Source organism: Eleutherodactylus coqui, chromosome 2, assembly GCF_035609145.1.
Source record: "Eleutherodactylus coqui strain aEleCoq1 chromosome 2, aEleCoq1.hap1, whole genome shotgun sequence".
Classification (NCBI taxonomy): Eukaryota; Metazoa; Chordata; class Amphibia; order Anura; family Eleutherodactylidae; genus Eleutherodactylus; species Eleutherodactylus coqui.
The window spans coordinates 217,844,233-217,862,555 of NC_089838.1; the positions used below are offsets into that span (position 1 = coordinate 217,844,233).

The 18,323-nt window shown below is 44.2% G+C and overlaps 1 protein-coding gene across 1 annotated transcript in view; it reads right to left on the reverse strand.

Annotated features, from left to right (window-relative positions):
• The window catches only part of TRPM1 (transient receptor potential cation channel subfamily M member 1), a 166,709-nt gene extending 158,011 nt beyond the window's left edge, over window positions 1–8,698 (reverse strand). The window contains exon 1 of the mRNA XM_066592492.1: window positions 8,567–8,698. Coding sequence (XP_066448589.1) covers window positions 8,567–8,698 — 132 coding nt within the window. The remainder of the gene's footprint in view (window positions 1–8,566) is intronic.
• Between the last annotated feature and the right edge of the window lie 9,625 nt (window positions 8,699–18,323).

An 18,323-nucleotide genomic window follows, 5' to 3' on the forward strand; every position in this document is an offset into this window, starting at 1 on the left:
GCTGTATCCAAGCGTGCTCATCATCTCTAGCGAAGAACACAGATGGGTTGATAGATTAAGAGCAGAAATGTAAGATAGTGCAGCAATTTGGTGAGAAACAGTAACTAGTGTCACGAGTCAGAAGAGAAAGTTGCTCCTTCCAGAGGGCACCTAGTAGATGTGAGGTGACTTATAAAGCTGTACATGCTCCTCTGGGAAATGTATGCAATGGCATGATGGATCAATGATTCCACAGAACCACCTATTAGAAGGCAGCATTCCTGCAAGTCAATGTCTGGCTTTTAAAGAGATCTTGTAACCACCACTCGTTATACGAGCCAAAACCACAGTCTTCTCCAGAACAAAAAGATAACCATGTCCAAACAGGCTCTTTTGGATTTTTTGTTTTTTTTTATCAGATATTTCTTAAAATTAAGGTGCTAGACTATGCCAATGAATTAAGAAGAAAGGATAGCCCTGGATAGTCTATGGGGGCATAAAAAAGCACAAGGAGCATAAATACATCCATGTGTGCTGCGCTTTCTTTTTTTTTTACACACGTTGCCAGGAGACAATAAAAACACATGCCCTGATCAGCAGCAACCAGAAGGACAGAGTGGTTGTAAATCAATTCTAGGTCACATGTTGCAGTTTTGATATCCTTACTTTAAAAAATGTATACCTTTTTGATTTTTCAGGTAACGTATCTACATGAGGATTTGCTTTTTTGTGGGACGTGTTGCATTTTCCAATGGTACCATTCAACACAACAATGTATTGGAAGGTTTAAAAAAAAGAATTTTAAGTGGGGCAAACTGGGAAAAATACACAATTGAACCTTTTCGTTTTCATTTTTTATTTTTACACTGTTCATGGTGCAGTAAAAGTCACCCATTATCTTTATTCTGAGGATTAGTGGAGAGTACAGCGGTACCAAATGTATATGGTTTTTATGTAGTAAATTTAAAAAAAACAAAAACTTTTTTTTAAAAAGAGAAAACAATATTGCCTTCTGTTGCCATTTGATGACCCCCACAACTTTCTTACTTTTCCACCAATAGGGCTGTGTGGGGGCTCTTAGGGTGGCTTTACATGGGACAACTATCATTGCTTGATAGACAACTGTGACAGTTGTTCCATGTAAACACAGCCGCCAATTCATTTACTGGGCGCTTCATTTCAGCTCACCTAAAGATAGCCACAGGTTGATTAATTATAAATATCATTGTTTTTCAACAACTAGCCATTAACTTTGCTGGGAGGTGTGCAACAAAATTGAACAAGAAGTGAACGACAAACGCCCTGTGTAAAAGCAAACAAACAACAGTCATTCATACACTAACAACTCGTTATGGAGTGACAATTCACGACTACATCATAATGGGTGCCAGGCATGGGAATAGAGAGCCAGAGGATTGTAGGACCAACCTAGGCTACAAAGTAACATCTGCTATAGGGCATTAGTAGTCCCCAAGTCATGTCTTGTTTCTACAGGGATACACAGCCTTACCAGTCCCAGACTCAACAGGCAGGTATTCATTCAGATCTTCAGCTCATGGGAGAAAGACAGCTTAACGCCTGTTGGCCTCTTTTTGAGAAATGACTTTATGCATGAAATTTTTAAATATTTCAGCTCTTTTAACTCCTGTGAGACACCATTGGGGAGATGAGAGGTGGTAGCAGAAAATAAGCAACAACGACTGCACTGACTGCACAAGTACTGGCGTCACCCCTAAAGTCGTTAGCACTCGTAGAGAGCATTTACACAGGCAGACTTCGCCACGAATAGTGAGCGATTTTTTTTGCACTTACGCTGCACAATTATCGCTCAAATTCGTTCGCTCGTTACGTCTAAATGGGCCATAAGCTTCGTTCAGAAAGAAGTCTCTCTTAGGGCTCTTACTCACTTGCATTTTTTTTACGTGATTGTCAACGGGACTTACTAGTGTTAAAAACATATTGCACAAAAATCGCAAAGCGCAAACTTGCAATGCGTTTTTAACATTAGAAAGTCCCATTGACAATCGCGTTAAAAAAATGCAGCGATATCGAAATTTAAAAAAAACACAAGTGTGTGGGAGCCCTTAACCTTTTCCAATCCTATTTGTATATGGGTTTTCCAAGGGGGCTTACTCTTTTTCTGCCATTATACAACGGCGCTATATGCTGGCTAAAGCCAGTACTGCATGAGGTGACATGTTGGATAGGCTCAGACAGCAGAGAGGCTGGCAATATATAGTAAGAGAATCCCGACGGACATCTTCCAACATCAGAGCTGTACAGCCTTAAATCATAATGTCTTCAGAGGTCAGACAGTGGATTGGAAAGGGTTAATCTTTTCTCAACGTATGCATGTATGGCGCATGTTAGGTGGGACTGTATGGAGCGATGCAAGGCAGGTGTCAGCTGTCTTTCTCAGTTGACACCCGCCAACAACAGCCACATTTGCAAAAAAACTCAGATCATAAATGTTAACCCTTTAAATGCTGCTCCCAATTATGACAGATACATTTCAATGTCTCGATCAGGACTGAGATGTCCCAGATAGCCCCCCACAATGGGATCACAGGGTGCTGTCCAGGCGTCAAAGCAGCCTGCAGCCTTCAGAAGGCCCCAGAGCTGATCTGATTGTTTATCCACTAAGAAGTGCTTATGGCATGTCTTAATAAAAAGCAGGTGAAAATACAGTTTATATGAATGCATTACCAAAGTATTGCATTATAGTGTGTAAGCAATCAAACGACTGCAAGTTCGCAAGATAAATGCACTACAACTACAGTGGAGTGCTGACTGAAATTTTGCTTACCATATTAGTGGCCTAATAACAGTGACACCATAACAATACAGCCACAGCATCCCCATAACAGTATTAGCCACTGTGTCAACATGACAGTGCAAATCACACAACACGTATCACAGCGCCAGCCTCAAGTCTGTGGCAGTCATAGAGCAGCAAAACAGTGCCAGACATATTGCACCTAGTGTTCGTTCTGGCTATAATGCCCCTTTAAAGGGCTGGTTATTTATTCCTTCTTTTACATATGATGAATAAATAGAATAGGCAGCTGATGTCATCAAAACTTTGGTGGATAGCAGGAACCAATCAATGACTGTCTCTCCAGTTTGCACACCCAGATAAACTGAAAGGAATACTAAGCCAAAACCCCCAACGTCAAATAAAGAATAAGTCAAAATCACTTGAAAATTGCTGAAAATAATGTTTGTTTAATCAGCCATATACTTGTTTTAGTCTTTTCCCCTTTTCCCCTGTTCCAATATGGTGCTTATGGCCTCATGAGCTTTGATGCAGCTATTTCTCTCCGAGCACTCTCAGAAAGGTTACAGACTTTAGCCTCGTTCACATGGTGGGATTTCGATGCAGATTTGAGTGTAGATTCCATGCCGAAATCCATGTTGAAATCTGCTTCATTTTAGAATTCTGTTGAATGCTATGAAAATCCATGCCATACTTCCTATGGTGTGATTTTCTTTGCATACACAAAAAACAATGACATATCACTACTTGGCGAAGAAACCACGTCAAGCTGTTGCACATGGATTTGCTCCATCGGCAAAGGCTAAATCCACATGCAAATCCACATCAAAATCCATGGCAGAAATCCAAAGCTCAACCTCGGAGTTCTGCCTTGGATTAAGCAGATCCATATCGAAAAAATCTGATGTCAATCTGACAGTTTACGGTCCGACTAAATGAGACCTTTCAAAAACTACTTCTGGTCTGCGCATGTGCACTACTTACTGTGAGACACCGAGAATCTGTATCTTAGGGGTTCTTCTACTGTTTTGAACAAGTTCTCTGTTCTCAGACATTAAAGGGGTTATCCAGGGAGTCAAATACTTAGCTGATACAGTTCGGGTCCAGCAGTGTCGGCACCTCTACCGGTCTGATTCCGACACCAGATTGCATGGTGCATTTCTCTTCTCTCTCATCATCGGAGACGTCATTGCAAGGGGTTGGCTGTTTGGCTCACTTCAGTATCTAAGTCAGCCGCCTACTCTGTCATGGCCAACGCAGAGACATAGAAGGGGGCTAGCTTACTTATTGAAATAAGTTGAACAGTCAGCCCTAAGTGATGACATCACTGATGACGAGAAGGTAGAGGAAGACTTCACATAACGGGATTTGGTGTTGAAAACAGGCCAGATTTTGAGGTGGTGGTATAGCTAAACCCAAACTAGATGGGGTATTTGCCTCCCTGGATAATCCCTTTAAGGTTGCTTTCACACAGGCAGGAATTAGCCTACAGAACATACTGCAAGCTGCGGAAAACTCCATGCGAAAATCCGCAGGCTACCTGGAATAAATTAATAAATGGCTTAAAACCTTCCTGTAATTCTGCATCAATATTCACAGTTAGACCTGCGGATTTTGATGTGGAATTACACATCTGCAGTTGTGGGTGTGTTCTGTGGGCTAATTCTAGCCTGTGTGAAAGCACCCTAAGAATTCCTTCACACGGACATATATGTGCATGTAAAATTTACCCACGCAATGCGCAGAGAATAGGAACCATTGATTTGAGTTTTGTTCACATTTCCGTATTTTGCAAACACATTTGTGTTGCGCAAAATAAAAAAATGCTGCATGCTCTACTTTTCTGCGCATTTGTACCCCAAGGGTCCCCATAAAAGTCAATAAGGGGTGCGAAAATACAGGGAGACGTGTGATGTACTGCATAATTCCGTTGGAAAAGGAATGCATTTGGAACTAATTAGCCATTTCAAGTGGTGGGTCTTGTTTGCACATGAACATGCCATGTAGGCAGAAAAAGTGCAGTAAAATATGTTAATAGGTGCGCAAAAAAGCATTGTTTGTTCTGCAAAAATGCAGTGTTGAGGCGTGTGCAAATGAGCATATGCTCGTGTGAGGGAGCCCCGGGTTGTGTTTCCAAATTGTTTTCCATGTGCATGCTTATTGCACTCAAAATCACATTCTGAAAACCACATACGCCTTACAGCCAGATGCCATGGTGTTCAGATGAGCGGCTTCTACAGATAATGCAACACTGTGACCGAAACCACACCGCTTGCCAGTCAGAGTGGTATTCTAATTAAGTGCAGATAAAACAGTTTGTTTGTAAAAGGCCGAGGAGTATTACAGCTACAGGACACTCTGGAAGTTTGGAAACAGTTTATGTTTAAAACAACTAATCACTAGTCTTCCTCTGGATCAACATTGGGGGTAATAGACTGAACTGGATGGACATATGTCTATTTTTGGCCTTACAAACCATGTTACTATGTAGTCAGAAAACATCACTGGGAGGTTCTCCACCAAGGTTGGAAACATATCCTGCGGGAAAAACCTAAAGATTGATCCACCAAATGCTGATAGTCTGCAAGGTTGTCATACAGGCAGAGGGGAAATATTTCAAGGGGTCCAAAAATTAGCATTAACCTTAAAGGCCCATTTACACGGGACGAATGTTGGGCAAACGATGCCTGACACTCGTCCCTGTGTGTACTTACTCCCGTGCTCCTGCACGGGAGCGACTATCGCTGGCTTGCTCAGCAGGCGGCCAGGGTGGCTGGAGGAGATTTCTCTCCTCGCTCTCCCTCGCCTTTCTCCATTCACTTAACACAGCGGTCATTCAGTACTGAACGGCAGCTGTTTGCACCGAACGATCATCATTCAGTGTAAGCTGCATAAGTTGTATAAAATCCTGAATGATAATCGTTAAGTGTAAACAGCAGCCATTCAGTTATGAACAGCCGTTATGTTAAGTGAATGGAGAGGGGCGGAGGAGAGTGAGGAGTGAAATCTCCTCCAGCCGTCCGGGCCCCTGCTGGCCGCTCTGTTAGCGAGCCAGCAATACCCTCTCCTGTACAGCAGCACAGGAGTGAGAACACACAGGGACTACTGTCGGGCATCGTTTGCCCAACATTCGTCCCGCGTAAATGGCCCTCTAGAGATAGCTAAAGCTAAAAATGTTCTAAGCTGCGATTTACTGCAAGAAGTCAGGTTTAATGATTAGTAGGAGGGAGAATGACGTCATCAGCAACTAAGCTTATTATATGGATCTAAGGACCGAAGTTATTTCCAGATTCCAAGATTGAGCTAGAACATTCAGCTGTTTTTGTTTCATTCTCTTAGTTAATTAAACCTGTAGATACTAAAAGCATCAAGATTTTTGACTATTTCTTCCCAATTTTATATTTTCAAGAGGTGTTTCCAAACTTTTGGAGGGTACTATAGCACCCACAATACTGCACGACCAATTACAATCAAATTGCTTTAATCTGCACTTAATTAGAAGACCACGCTAACATACATGTACTGCAGTTTGAGGCGCCCTAGCAATTACAAAAAATGAGTAGAGCCTAATACCATTTACACGTTGCTTGAGAAAGGCCCAACATGAAAATCATGGGAATAGGCAAACATTATTCTTCAGGAACTTTAGGGTGCTGCTGGAGTGTTCCTTGTTTACCTTTTTTTCCTTAGGTTCTTTCTTTCCTAAAATATATCTTTAGTCAGGAAGTATACAGCAAATCTAGCAAGACTAACCCCAAACTAATGCTAATAGTTTGTGTTGCCTTCTGCATGTTGGTGAGTTACATGCTGTGATTTGACTTTACTAGGCAGTTTAAAAAAAAATGAACAAACAACTTCTCTGTAGCAAAAACTATTTGCCTCCCCCTACATACTGGAATTTATTAAACCATTTGCCATACAAAAGGTTTATCTTTTCTTGCCACTTTTGAAAAGTGCTGAGAAAAGTGCACATGATTAGGTGGGAGAAGAGCCACATGGGCTTGAAAATTGTGTTCCAAATTTAACAAATTTGGTGCAACTTACTGCAACATACTTCGGTTTAAGTATTTAGGTAAATTCCCCTCAATGTATTTTGTGAGGCTGAGACTGATGTTGTTTCATGGCTTTTTATGGCCTTTTTAGAGTGTTTTCATGTTTTCACACGAGATGGAATATTCCACCCTGGAATTACGCACCAAAATCCACATGCCTTAGGCCTCTTGTCCACGGGAAAAATATATTTTCCAATCCGCAGCAGATCACCTGCACGCGTGATCCGCATGTAAAATTTCCTATTGGAATGCATTGACCACCCACAGTTATATAAATAGTCGCGGATGGTATTTTAAAACGATTTAAAAATTTCATGCGTGTAAAAAAAAAACGGGACATGCTCCATTTAAGTGCGGATCATGCATGCAGGAGTTCATAGGGCTCATAGCTCAATTGATCTCCTGCATGAAAAAAAAAAGGAATTAAAGTGCATCCGTACTGCATCTGCTGCAAAAATCCGCGTTACATATCCACACGAGCCACATTTTTTCCGTGGACATGAGGCCTTAATGTGGGTTTTGATGCAGAATTGCAGGTGGAATTCTGTCATCTTCAATTCCGCACAAAATCCGCACGTTAGCAGGGCAGATGTTGCTGCTGAATATTTCACAAAAGGGCATATTCTACAACATTGTTACAGAATATGCCATCCCGTTGTAAAAGCTCTCTTATAGTATTACTCTCCAATTACAACTGAAAAGCTACTAGAGAAGAGTAGAAACACAGAGGATTGTTCAGGCCTTCAGCTTACATACTGAATACAATATGTGTTCATTATGAATCCATACAAGCTCTACTGCAGCCATACTTACGGTACTGCACCAACTCATGTTAACAGCATATATTTATTATCTAGGGGAATATGTTCCAACACTCTGATAATTCACAAATTTACTTGAGACATTGCAACTCATTGGTACAAACTTGCAAATTAGACCTGATTAAAGATTAGAGATTATTAACTTTTGTCACAGAAATCTAATGATATTAAGTCTATTAAAGCTAGAAAAACGTGTGATAAATATACTGCCAATTCACTGAGGATTGCAGTGTATTATATCTGTCAGTAAGTGTACAAAGATGGCAGACCTGGAGACCTGGGAGCCTTCATTAGGCCACCAGCTGCCATGTCAACACATCAGCACCCTGCGATCACATTGTAGGGGCAGTCATAGGGGTGACAGTCCCTCTGACCACCATTAACCTTGACATGTAAGGGTTTAAATAACCAGGATTGGAGGTATCTCTGATCCTGGCCATCGCAGCAGAGTGTCAATTGTATGTTAGACTCTACCATAAGTGTATGGCAATTTGCATTAAGACTGAATTTCCCATTATGTGAATGTATGTCATGAAGCTGGAAGGGGTTACTATTTAGAGAAAACGTTGATAATTCACAATTCTGAAATGTCCTGATGATTGAACTGATGAAATGAATTTTCCTGAAACTAAATGAGTGAAAATGTTATTACAGGAGTATAGTTATATTACAAAATGCACAATTTTATGAAGAACAGAAACAATGTATAACCATACTGCAAATATTTTTTGTTCTCTCCGAATGAACTGGAATGCTACATTGTCGAAATATATCAGTAATCTAATGGCATACATCAAATTAAAACTTAGACTGTGCAATTTTTAAAGGCACTCATTGGGTATAGCCAAATTTACTCACAGACACACAAGTACATATACACAACGGTGGTCTTAAGAATACAGAGATGCATCGGGTAGATTGCAGAATTACGGACATACCTTTTGAGATCCAGAAGATGAGCCCTTTAAAGATGTGCGTTTGAAGGACCCGCTCATCCTTCTTAGCGAACCTGAGAGCTTCCCTCCTCTAGATCCAATAGGTCTTTTACCCCCTTGCCCTTTCCCCTCCATGTATAATGTATTAGCACCAGGCCATTAAGGAGAGCTTTATTTTCATTGGCATTGCCCCAGCCACAGTTTAATGGCCAGGCAGCTCAGGAGAATGCAAAAAGCATGTAAGACTAAAGAATGAGACATCACATTTATATAGAAAAGTCCGAGAGTATAGAAGCTCTTGTACTCATAGCTAGGAGGGAATAAGCTATCATGGAAAGGAAACAAAACTGAGCAACACATGGGTACAGACTGCTGCATCCCATCCCCCTTGCTACAGCCTCTATAATCAGGCTTAATGCACGCAGCTCTAGCAAGCTATGGTTTTTAATGGATGGAGATTTAATAAATGGTGATTGAAGGTAAATCTACTTTGTGAAGCATCAGCCCAAAAAGTTGTTTTTTTTTTCCCAACGCAAAACATAGGTCAATCATTCTGGTATCACTGTAAAAGGAGCAGATGGTCTCCAGGCCAGGAGCTAGGAGCCTGTACAGTGAAATGTCAGGAGCAGCTTGGGAAGCAAAAGTGCCTACAGCAGATCTACAGATAAGGACGAGATCTGGATCAGAAAAACAAGAGTGGGTTTAGTCTAATGCTGCTGAGCAAAAAAAGAGCAGCGCAGTCTGTAGAGGCCATCCTTATGAAAACGATATCCTACACATGTATATTCTGGGAGCGCACAGACAGCAGAAATCCCCATCATGAGGAGCTCGGAAAGGATAGAAATAAGAATGTACGGTATTATTTATATCCTTTCTGTCCAAACTGCTGTAAACGTATATACCGCCAGGTGATGACTAACAACTAACCTGGCAACTTTTCATTTAATAACACTGAAATCTAAAAAAGTGTCCATTTACTTTCCTTCTATGCTGTTGTATACTGCTGATGTGTCAGACCTGTGTGCCTACTAGTCCACAAAAATGGCATCACCTGCTGCGTATAGACTGTAAATGTATTATGTATTATGGAGTATTGGCAATGTAGTGAATCACTATACTTAAAAAGTACTAGTATGATAGTTATTGGCCCCATTTAATCCAGTGACCTGCTGAGTTGGCATGTATACATTGTCCACATGACTGTGCCTATAGCTGAGACACTCACAGCACACACACCGTCCAATTGTGATAGCGTTCATATTCCTTTGTGAAGTTCAGGCAACTTTTTTTTCTCACTTGGATAGTGCTGGCTTCATTAGCACAGGTCTATTTTCACCGTTACATCTACTCTATGGTGGCATGCCTTCTATTTTATTCCTCACTTCCTCCTGGTACTTGTCTTAAGGCCCTTTTACACTTAACGATGATCGTTTAAAAAGCCATCTTTTGAGCGACAATCGTTGCATGTAAATGTGCCCGTCTTTCACTTTCTGCCGAACAATAATTTATGTTCAGCATAAAATCCATCATTCCGCAGAAGAGCTAATAGCAAAGACTTCATGCTGTGTTCTCCGCGGAGAGTGCTGATAACATTGTCTCAGGTGTCAGCCCCTTGGCAGAACAAAGGGAATGTATTCAGAGAACTCACACACATTAATAAGCTACTAATTGGTGTTTATGCAAAATATTTGCTCACAAGCCATCTTTTGAGTGATCATCTTTGTGTGTAAAAGGGCCTTTAGATAGCAGTGTTATTTAATCCACTTACTACCCATTATCTATTTGTTTATCATACTGTGACTGTATGATGGCATGTGTACATACATTACCTTTTGGTTCTTTACTTACAATTGTGTTCAATATAGACCAATTGAGGTTGAAATGTCACATATTCAGTAAAGGCCCATTTAGACACAACGATTATCGCTCAAAAGATGTCGCTCAAGCAACTTTTGAGCAATAATCGTTGTGTCATTTGCAGCCCAAGATGATCGCTCAAGATGACTGATCACCTTGCGCCGCTAGCAGAGGATGCAGAAGACAAACGGGGTGTCCCCGCTTGCCTTCTGCATCCAGCTGTTTTCTGCACGGAGTGCCTAGCTGTTATGCAGCCGAGGGTTCGGAGCGGAGGATGCAGAAGACAAGCAGGGTGTCCCCGCTTGTCTTCTGCATCCAGATGTTTTCTCCACGGAGCATCCGGCTGTTATACAGCCGAGCACTCCGTGCCAGGTATGGAGAACAGAGCTGGACTGCTCTGTTCTTCATACCCAGCTGTCATCAGGGAGCTGAATACAGCTGAAACAATGGTATCAGCTGCATCCCACTGAAAGACAACGCTGAAAGACAACGATGAGGAACAGCACAATGTAATTGAGTTACACACAACGATTATCGCTTAAAAGATGGCTTTTGAGCAAATTTTGAGCAATAATCGTTGTGTCTAAATGGGCCTTTACTGATAGTTTATCCAAAACCATATTATCACTATAAGGTCTGAAATGGCATAACTATAGGGAATGCAGGGGATGCGGTTGCACCCAGCCCCAGGAGCCTTAGGTGACCCATAAGGCCTCTCCTCTGCACATAGGGAGCCCAGTACTATGAATAAAGCATTATAGTTGGGGGCCCTGTTACAGGTTTTGCATTGGGGCCCAGGAGTTTCAAGTTACGCCTCTGCATTAAGGGGTTGAAAGAAGTTGGTCCTGCAAATTGAACCTGCAAGCAGGGGCATAGCTAAAGGTTCATGGGCCCCAAGATAAACTTTTGCACCTGGGCCCATGAGCCTTTAGCCATGCCCCTGCTTGCAGGTCCAATTTGCAGGACCTGTCAGGGGGCAGCGCGTCTTACTAAAACTAGCGGAGGGATTGGCTATTATAGGCTGTGGCTTCTCATACAGGGTGTAACATTAATGAGGAGTAGTTTCCTGACCTTCCCCAGTGCTCTTACATGACTAAAGGGAAGGTTCAGTATACTGATACTCATCATAGCATGGAGCAGCGCTGAATCCTCTCCTCTGTACTGAAGGGATGGTATTCAGTGCAGAAATGATAGGCAACAAAATGCAGAGGAGGCAAGATGCTTAAGTTACCTCGTAGTGGGTGCACCCCTGGTCCCGACCTCCAAAGAAGTCACAGCAGTATAAGCCAGTAGTCTAGGATACAGTCCCTGACAGCAATATTACATAGCATGCCGAGTTCTGCTTATAAACTCTTTAGACACAGGCAAGGCAGGTAGCGCCCCTTCTTATTAGGAGAGGGAGGCACCCTGTGCCGTTGAACAGGTTGCGCACCCCCAAGGCCAGCCCTGTTCCTATATACAAGTACTGAATACAGTCATATTAGACAGAACAATATATCATTTCCAAAATATTATCACCTCAAAATAACCAAATGGGTACACTGTACAGGGTGAAAAACTACCTTCCTGTATATTCATAGCAGCATGTGATCACACTATTATCAGTAGGCGGTACACGCCATATAAAGGCATGTATCAATCTAAGCATATATGTATCAGGCAGTGCACAATGTATGGATTAAGCAGCAATCCTACTCCCAGAATCTCTATTTTAATTATATAATACACATTATTTGCAGAAACTAGGAAAATATGGTCTAAATTCAGCTTTTCTTCCCTACACCCCAGATCCAATCACCACATATAAGAAACAATTATTATCATCCTCCAGAAAATATACAGGCATAGGCAAACAAATAGAACAGATTAATACCATTAGATATCTGACTCTATATAAATCCTCAGTTCCTCAGGGGGTCGTTGTTTCAGATCTCAATCCACATTGTTGCCTTTTCCTCCCCTCTTTTTTAACTTATTTTTGTCATGGGAGATTTTAATGAGTTATAATTTTATATAATAAGGTTAAGTTTTAAAAGGTTATTCTTCTTCCAAAATCTGCAGTTTCTTTGACTTCCATATATCCGATTAAGTCACTCTCTGAATACAGAGCAGCGGGTAAGCAAGACAATTTACATTGTATGCACCCCAACAGCCTACAAATACAGTTTTAGAGCTCCTTCACACGGGCTCCTGCAGTGCGGCTGAAAATCACATGGACAAGAGGTAGCCGTGACTGTCTGCATCTCCCGTTTCTGCGCCCGTTCAGGAATACTGTCGAGCAGGGAGAGAGAGTTTAGTTATGCTAAACTCCTTCCCCCTTTCCGCCCTTTGTTGGCTGTCTGCAATTGGAGGGGGCGGGGCAGGGCAGGAGATCAGCACAGTAGCTGCCGCCCCGTCCCAACTTCGGGCAAGGGGTGGAGAGGGGGAGGGAGTTTAGCAAAGAAACTGCTAAACTCCCTTCCACTTCCCTTTTCCGGCAGCTCTCATAGGCTCCCATAGGAGTCCATGGGACCAGCCGACGTATTCCAACAAAAAAGATAGGGCCAGAACTATCTTTTCCGGCCGGCGTAAAAACGGCTGACCGGAATGCGCTATCTTTTTGGTCCAGCCATTTTTACGCATCGGAAAATCGGCCATCTAAACTGATGCATTGGAATCCAGTGCATCAGATGGTCGCGTATATCGGCCAGCCTTGGAAACGCAGCTCGTGTGAATAAGCCCTTAGCCTGTGTTAGGCCCCTCTTATACAGGAAGGCAATGCTGCAGAATTTCCACTTTCGGAATTGCTGCAGAAATCCTGCAGCATTAAAAGTACAAGTACAGGTTCAGGGGATTTAAAAAATCTCCTTCACATAGTGCAGAAAATTTCTACAACAAAGCCACTGCATTTTTTGAAACACGCTGCAAATTCCAAATCCGGAGCATGTCTATTTATGTTGCAGAATTCAATCCTTAAAATACAAAGGTCATATCTAGAGACGAGCGAGTACCAATATTCTTGCGTGCTCATTACTCGAGTCAAACTTTTCGTAATGCTCGAGAGCTCGTTTCGAGTAATGAACCCTATTGAAGTCAATGGGGGACTCGAGCATTTTCAAAGCTGACGGATGCTCTGCATAGGGGAGGTTGTGTGAAACACCTGTAAACATCAGAAAGTCATGGAAACACAACATTAACTGATAGGGAACAGCAGGGGCAGCATGCATGGGTGCATCTGAGGCTCCCAGGTCCCACTATTAAGCCAAATTGGGGGCAAGAGCCTGGCGGTCACCCCCCTAACAATTTACTTGGGACAGACCATAAGCAGCAAGGCACAAGCGCTGGCACATCTTAGCTAAGCACCACACTAGCTGCAGCCAAGGACAATCACTGCCTGCGTGTGACACCACTGCCTCTTCTCCTAGGTTACATGCTGGTATTGCTGTGCATGTGTCCACAGCACACACAAAATTTTCCCTGCGCAGCATTCAGCTGACCTCATGCCACACGCTGGCTTGATAGCCACACCACCTTCATGTCTATTTATAAGTGTGTCTTGGATGAGGAGAAACTGGAGACACACACTGCAGAGGGTTGAAAGTGTGGGCAATAACCAACAATGCTGATGAGAATTGACGATAAATTGACGTACGATCATAATTCCAATCTTGTGCCACCTCCTTCACAAAATGGTCAGGAGCCGCAAATGTGGGCATAAAGGGGACTCAGATGCCAGTACTTCTACACATCTTCACAATGCACATACTTACACCAAAGATTGGTTTGAAGCAGGAGCTGTCGCAAAAGCAGCCACCACAGGTATACAGTGACCCTGTGAAAGTCTCATTAAATATGTTACGCTTCCTGTGAATGCTCCAAACCAGTATCTCGGATAACTGTGGTAAGTTGTAGCACGAGAGATAATACATGCCGACCAGCTCTGATTCCCGGACCCCAAGAGGAGGAGGAGGTGGCATAATAAGCCTGAGAAATCATGACCGAGGTAGGACCCGCAATACTCTGTGTGGGAAGCACGTGAGCGGGCCTAGGGTCAGACTCGGTCCCAGCCTCCACCTGGTTGACCCAATGTTCCATCAGTTACGGTTCCTTTCATCGCTTCAAAAACTGGATGAACCACGAAGAAGTTCCACAGGCCAAAGTTGGCACAGTTGCACCCCCCCAGGACCTCGGCCTCTGCCCACACCCTCAGCAATCATGGGCATAAAGCAGACTCAGATGCTAGTACTGCTGTGAATGTCTCATTAATTCAGTTACACTTCTTTTGATTGGTCTAAACCAGTGTCTCAGATAACTGTGGTAACACGAGAGCAAATACATGTCGACCAGCGCTGATCCCCAGACCCCAAGAAGGAGGGGGAGGTGGCATAATAAGCCAGAGAAACCATGACCGAGGTAGGACCTGTAATAGTCTGTGTGGGAAGCACGTGAGCCGGCCCAGGGTCTGACTTGGTGCCAGCCTCCACCTTGTGTGACCCAAGGTGCCGTGAGTTACATAGCTATGGGAAACCCATATGCCCCCACACAATTCATTCTGTGTATGTGTCAGATAGCTGAACACCGCAATGAGAAAGCCTTCTGCACTCTACCCAAGTCATACAGTGTATTTGTGACAGACAGCTGGACACCGCGCTGGGAAACCTTTGTGCACCCACAGCATAGGTGAGCCCTTGAAACCCACAGTATTAAACATGAAGAAATTGCAGTGCCCAAACATGGCAGAATTGCACCCCGCTTAGGACCTCAGCCTTTGCCCATACTTCTGCCCAATTCATTCTGTGTATCTGTCAGATAGCTGAACGCTGCATTGGGAAAGCCTTCTGCAACCTACCCAAGTACAGTGTATTTGTGCCAGACAGCTGGACACCGCGCTGGGAAACCTTTGTGCACCCACAGCATAAGCGAGCCCATGAAACCAAAGGACAGTATTAAACATGAAGAAATTACAATGCCCAAACATGGCAGAGTTCCACCCCGCCTAGGACACCGGCCTCTGCCCACACTTCTGCCCAATTCATTATGTGTATGTGTCAGATAGCTGAACACCGCAATAGAAAAGCCTTCTGCACCCTACCCAAGTCATACAGTGTATTTGTGCCAGACAGCTGGACACCGCGTTGGAAAACCTTTGTGCACCCACAGCATAGGCGAGCCCATGAAACCCAAGGACAGTATAAAACAGGAAGAAATTACGGTGCCCAAATATGGCAGAGTTGCACCCCACCTAGGACCTCGGCCTTTGCCCACACTTCTGCCCACTGCATTCTGTGTATGTGTCAGATAGCTGAACAACGCAATGGGAAAGCCTTTGTGCACCCACAGTATAGGCAAACCCCTGAAACATTTCTGTATCAAGAGTATAGGCGAACCCGGAAAAACATTTCTGTAGCAATAGTATAGGCGAACCCCTGAAACATTGCTATAGCAAGAGTATGGGCAGACCCCAGAAACCTTTCCGTAGCAAGTGAATAGGCGGACCCCTGAAACATTTCTGTAGCAAGAGTATAGGCGAACCCCTCAAACTTTTCTGTAGCGATAGTATAGGCGAACCCCTCAAACCTTTCTGTAGCAATAGTTTAAGCGGACCCCAGAAACCTTTCTGTAGCAAGTGTATAGGCGGACCCCAGAATCCTTTCTGTAGCAAGTGTATAGTCAGACCCCTGAAACATTTCTGTAGCAAGAGTATAGGCGGACCCCTGAAACATTTCTGTAGCAAGAGTATGGGCGAATCCCTCAAACCTTTCTGTAGCAAATGCATAGGTGGACCCCTGAAACATTTCTGTAGCAAGAATATAGGTGAAGGCCGGAAAAATTAGTTTGCTAAGAGTATAGGCGAAGGCCTGAAAAATTGGTGTACCAAGAGTACAAGTGTACCCCTGAAAAATTGGTTTACCCCGAAGGCAGGTGAAACCCATAAACATTTTTTAAAGATACAGCTCGTTGTTGCTTAATTTGTAACAGAGCTTGGAGGCAGGCCTCCAAAAAAATTGGTCTTAACGGAGCCTTTTCGCCCCCAGAAAAATTAGCAGCTCAGCGTGATGACATGCTCTTTTAGGAGGAGGAGTAATATACGAGAGGGATAGACCAAGCTACTTCTCCCCTTTTTGGGGTGGTGGAGGATGCATATTTCTCCTGTTGCAGCGAAAAGAATCTTTATGATACGCTACTTTCCACTGGTTGAGAAGAGAAGTCTGGGGAAATCCAGCCTTTGTTCATCTTAATGAGTGTAAGCATGTCGGCGCTGGCAGTTGACAGGCGGGTACGCTTATCCGTGGTGATCGACCCAGCTGCACTAAACACCCTCTCTGACAAGACACTAATGGCAGGGCAGGCCAGGCCAGGCCAGTTTGTGCCACATATCCGGCTTTGACACCCAATAGTTGTATGGAGCTGAGGGATCACGGAGGACGGTGTACTCCCTCACCATCTTTTTACAGTGCTCCCGCCAACTCAGTCTTGACTGGGGAGTGGTGACACTGTCTTGGGGGGAGCCATAAAACTGGCAAAGGCCTTGGAGAGTGTTCTCTTGCCTGCGCTGGACATGCTGCCTGATCCCCGCGCCTCCCCTGCTACTTGGCCCTCTGAACTGCGTCTTTTACCGCTAGCGCTGTCATATGGGAACTTTAGCATCACTTTTTCCACCAGGGCCCTGTGGTATGGCATCACTCTCCTACCCCTTTCCTCTTCAGGAATGAGAGTGGAAAGGTTCTCCTTATACCGTGGGTTGAGAAGGGTGTACACCCAGTAATCCATGTTGGCCAGAATGTGTCTAATGTGAGGGTCATGGGAAAGGCAGCCTAACATAAAGTCAGCCATGTGTGCCAGAGTCCCAGTACACAACACATCGCTGGCCTCACTAGGAGGATAACTTTCATGATCCTCCTCCTCTTCAGCCCATACACACTAAACAGATGAGAGGGAAGCAGCATTGGTACCCTCTGCAGTGTGGCCAGCAGTCTTTTCCCCCTCCTCCTCTGCCAAAACGTGCTGAGATACAGACGTGAGGGTGGTCTGGCTATCAAACAACATACTGTCATCCCCATCTCCTGTTCTAACCGCAAAGCGTCGGCCTTTATGCTTAGCAGCGAACTTCTCAGCGGGCAAAGCAGCGGGATGGTATCGTTAATTATGGCCACAACGCCGCTCACCATTTGGGTAGACTCCTCAAAGTTTCTGAGGACCTGACAGATTTCTGCCATCCATGCCCACTCCTCTGTGAAGAACTGCGGAGGCTGACTACCACTCCTCCGGCCATGTTGCAGCTGGTATTCCACTATTGCTCTACGCTGCTCGTAAAGTCTGGCCAACATGTGTAGCGTAGAATTCCAGCACGTGGGCATGTCGCACAGCAGTCGGTGCTCTGGCATCTGAAACCAATCTTGCAGTGTCCTAAGGGTGGCAGCATCCGTGGTGGAATTGCGGAAATGTGCGCACACACGGCGCACCTTGCCTAGCAGGTCAGACAAGTGGGGGTAGTTTTTTAGAAACTGCTGAACCACCAGATTGAAGATGTGGGCCAGGCATGGCACGTGTGTGAGGCTGCCAAGCTGCAGAGCTGCCAGCAGGTTACGGCCATAGTCACGACCATGCCCGGTTGGAGGCTCAGCGGCGAAAGCCAGAGGTTGGTCTGCTCCGTCAGACCCTGTAACAGCTCGAGGGCCGTGTGCCTCTTGTCATCTAAGCTGATTAGTTTCAGCACGGCTTGCTGACACTTCCCCACCGCTGTGCTGCCGCGCACTACCGACTGCTGGCAACGTGCTCACACTTCTTAACTGAGAGGTGGAAGTGGCAAAGGAGGAGGAGGGAGGGGTTTTGAAGGAGGTGGCAAAATATGCCGCAGAAACCATCACCGAGGAAGGTAGGACCCGCTATCCTCGGTGTGGGTAGCATATGAGCGTCCCAGGCT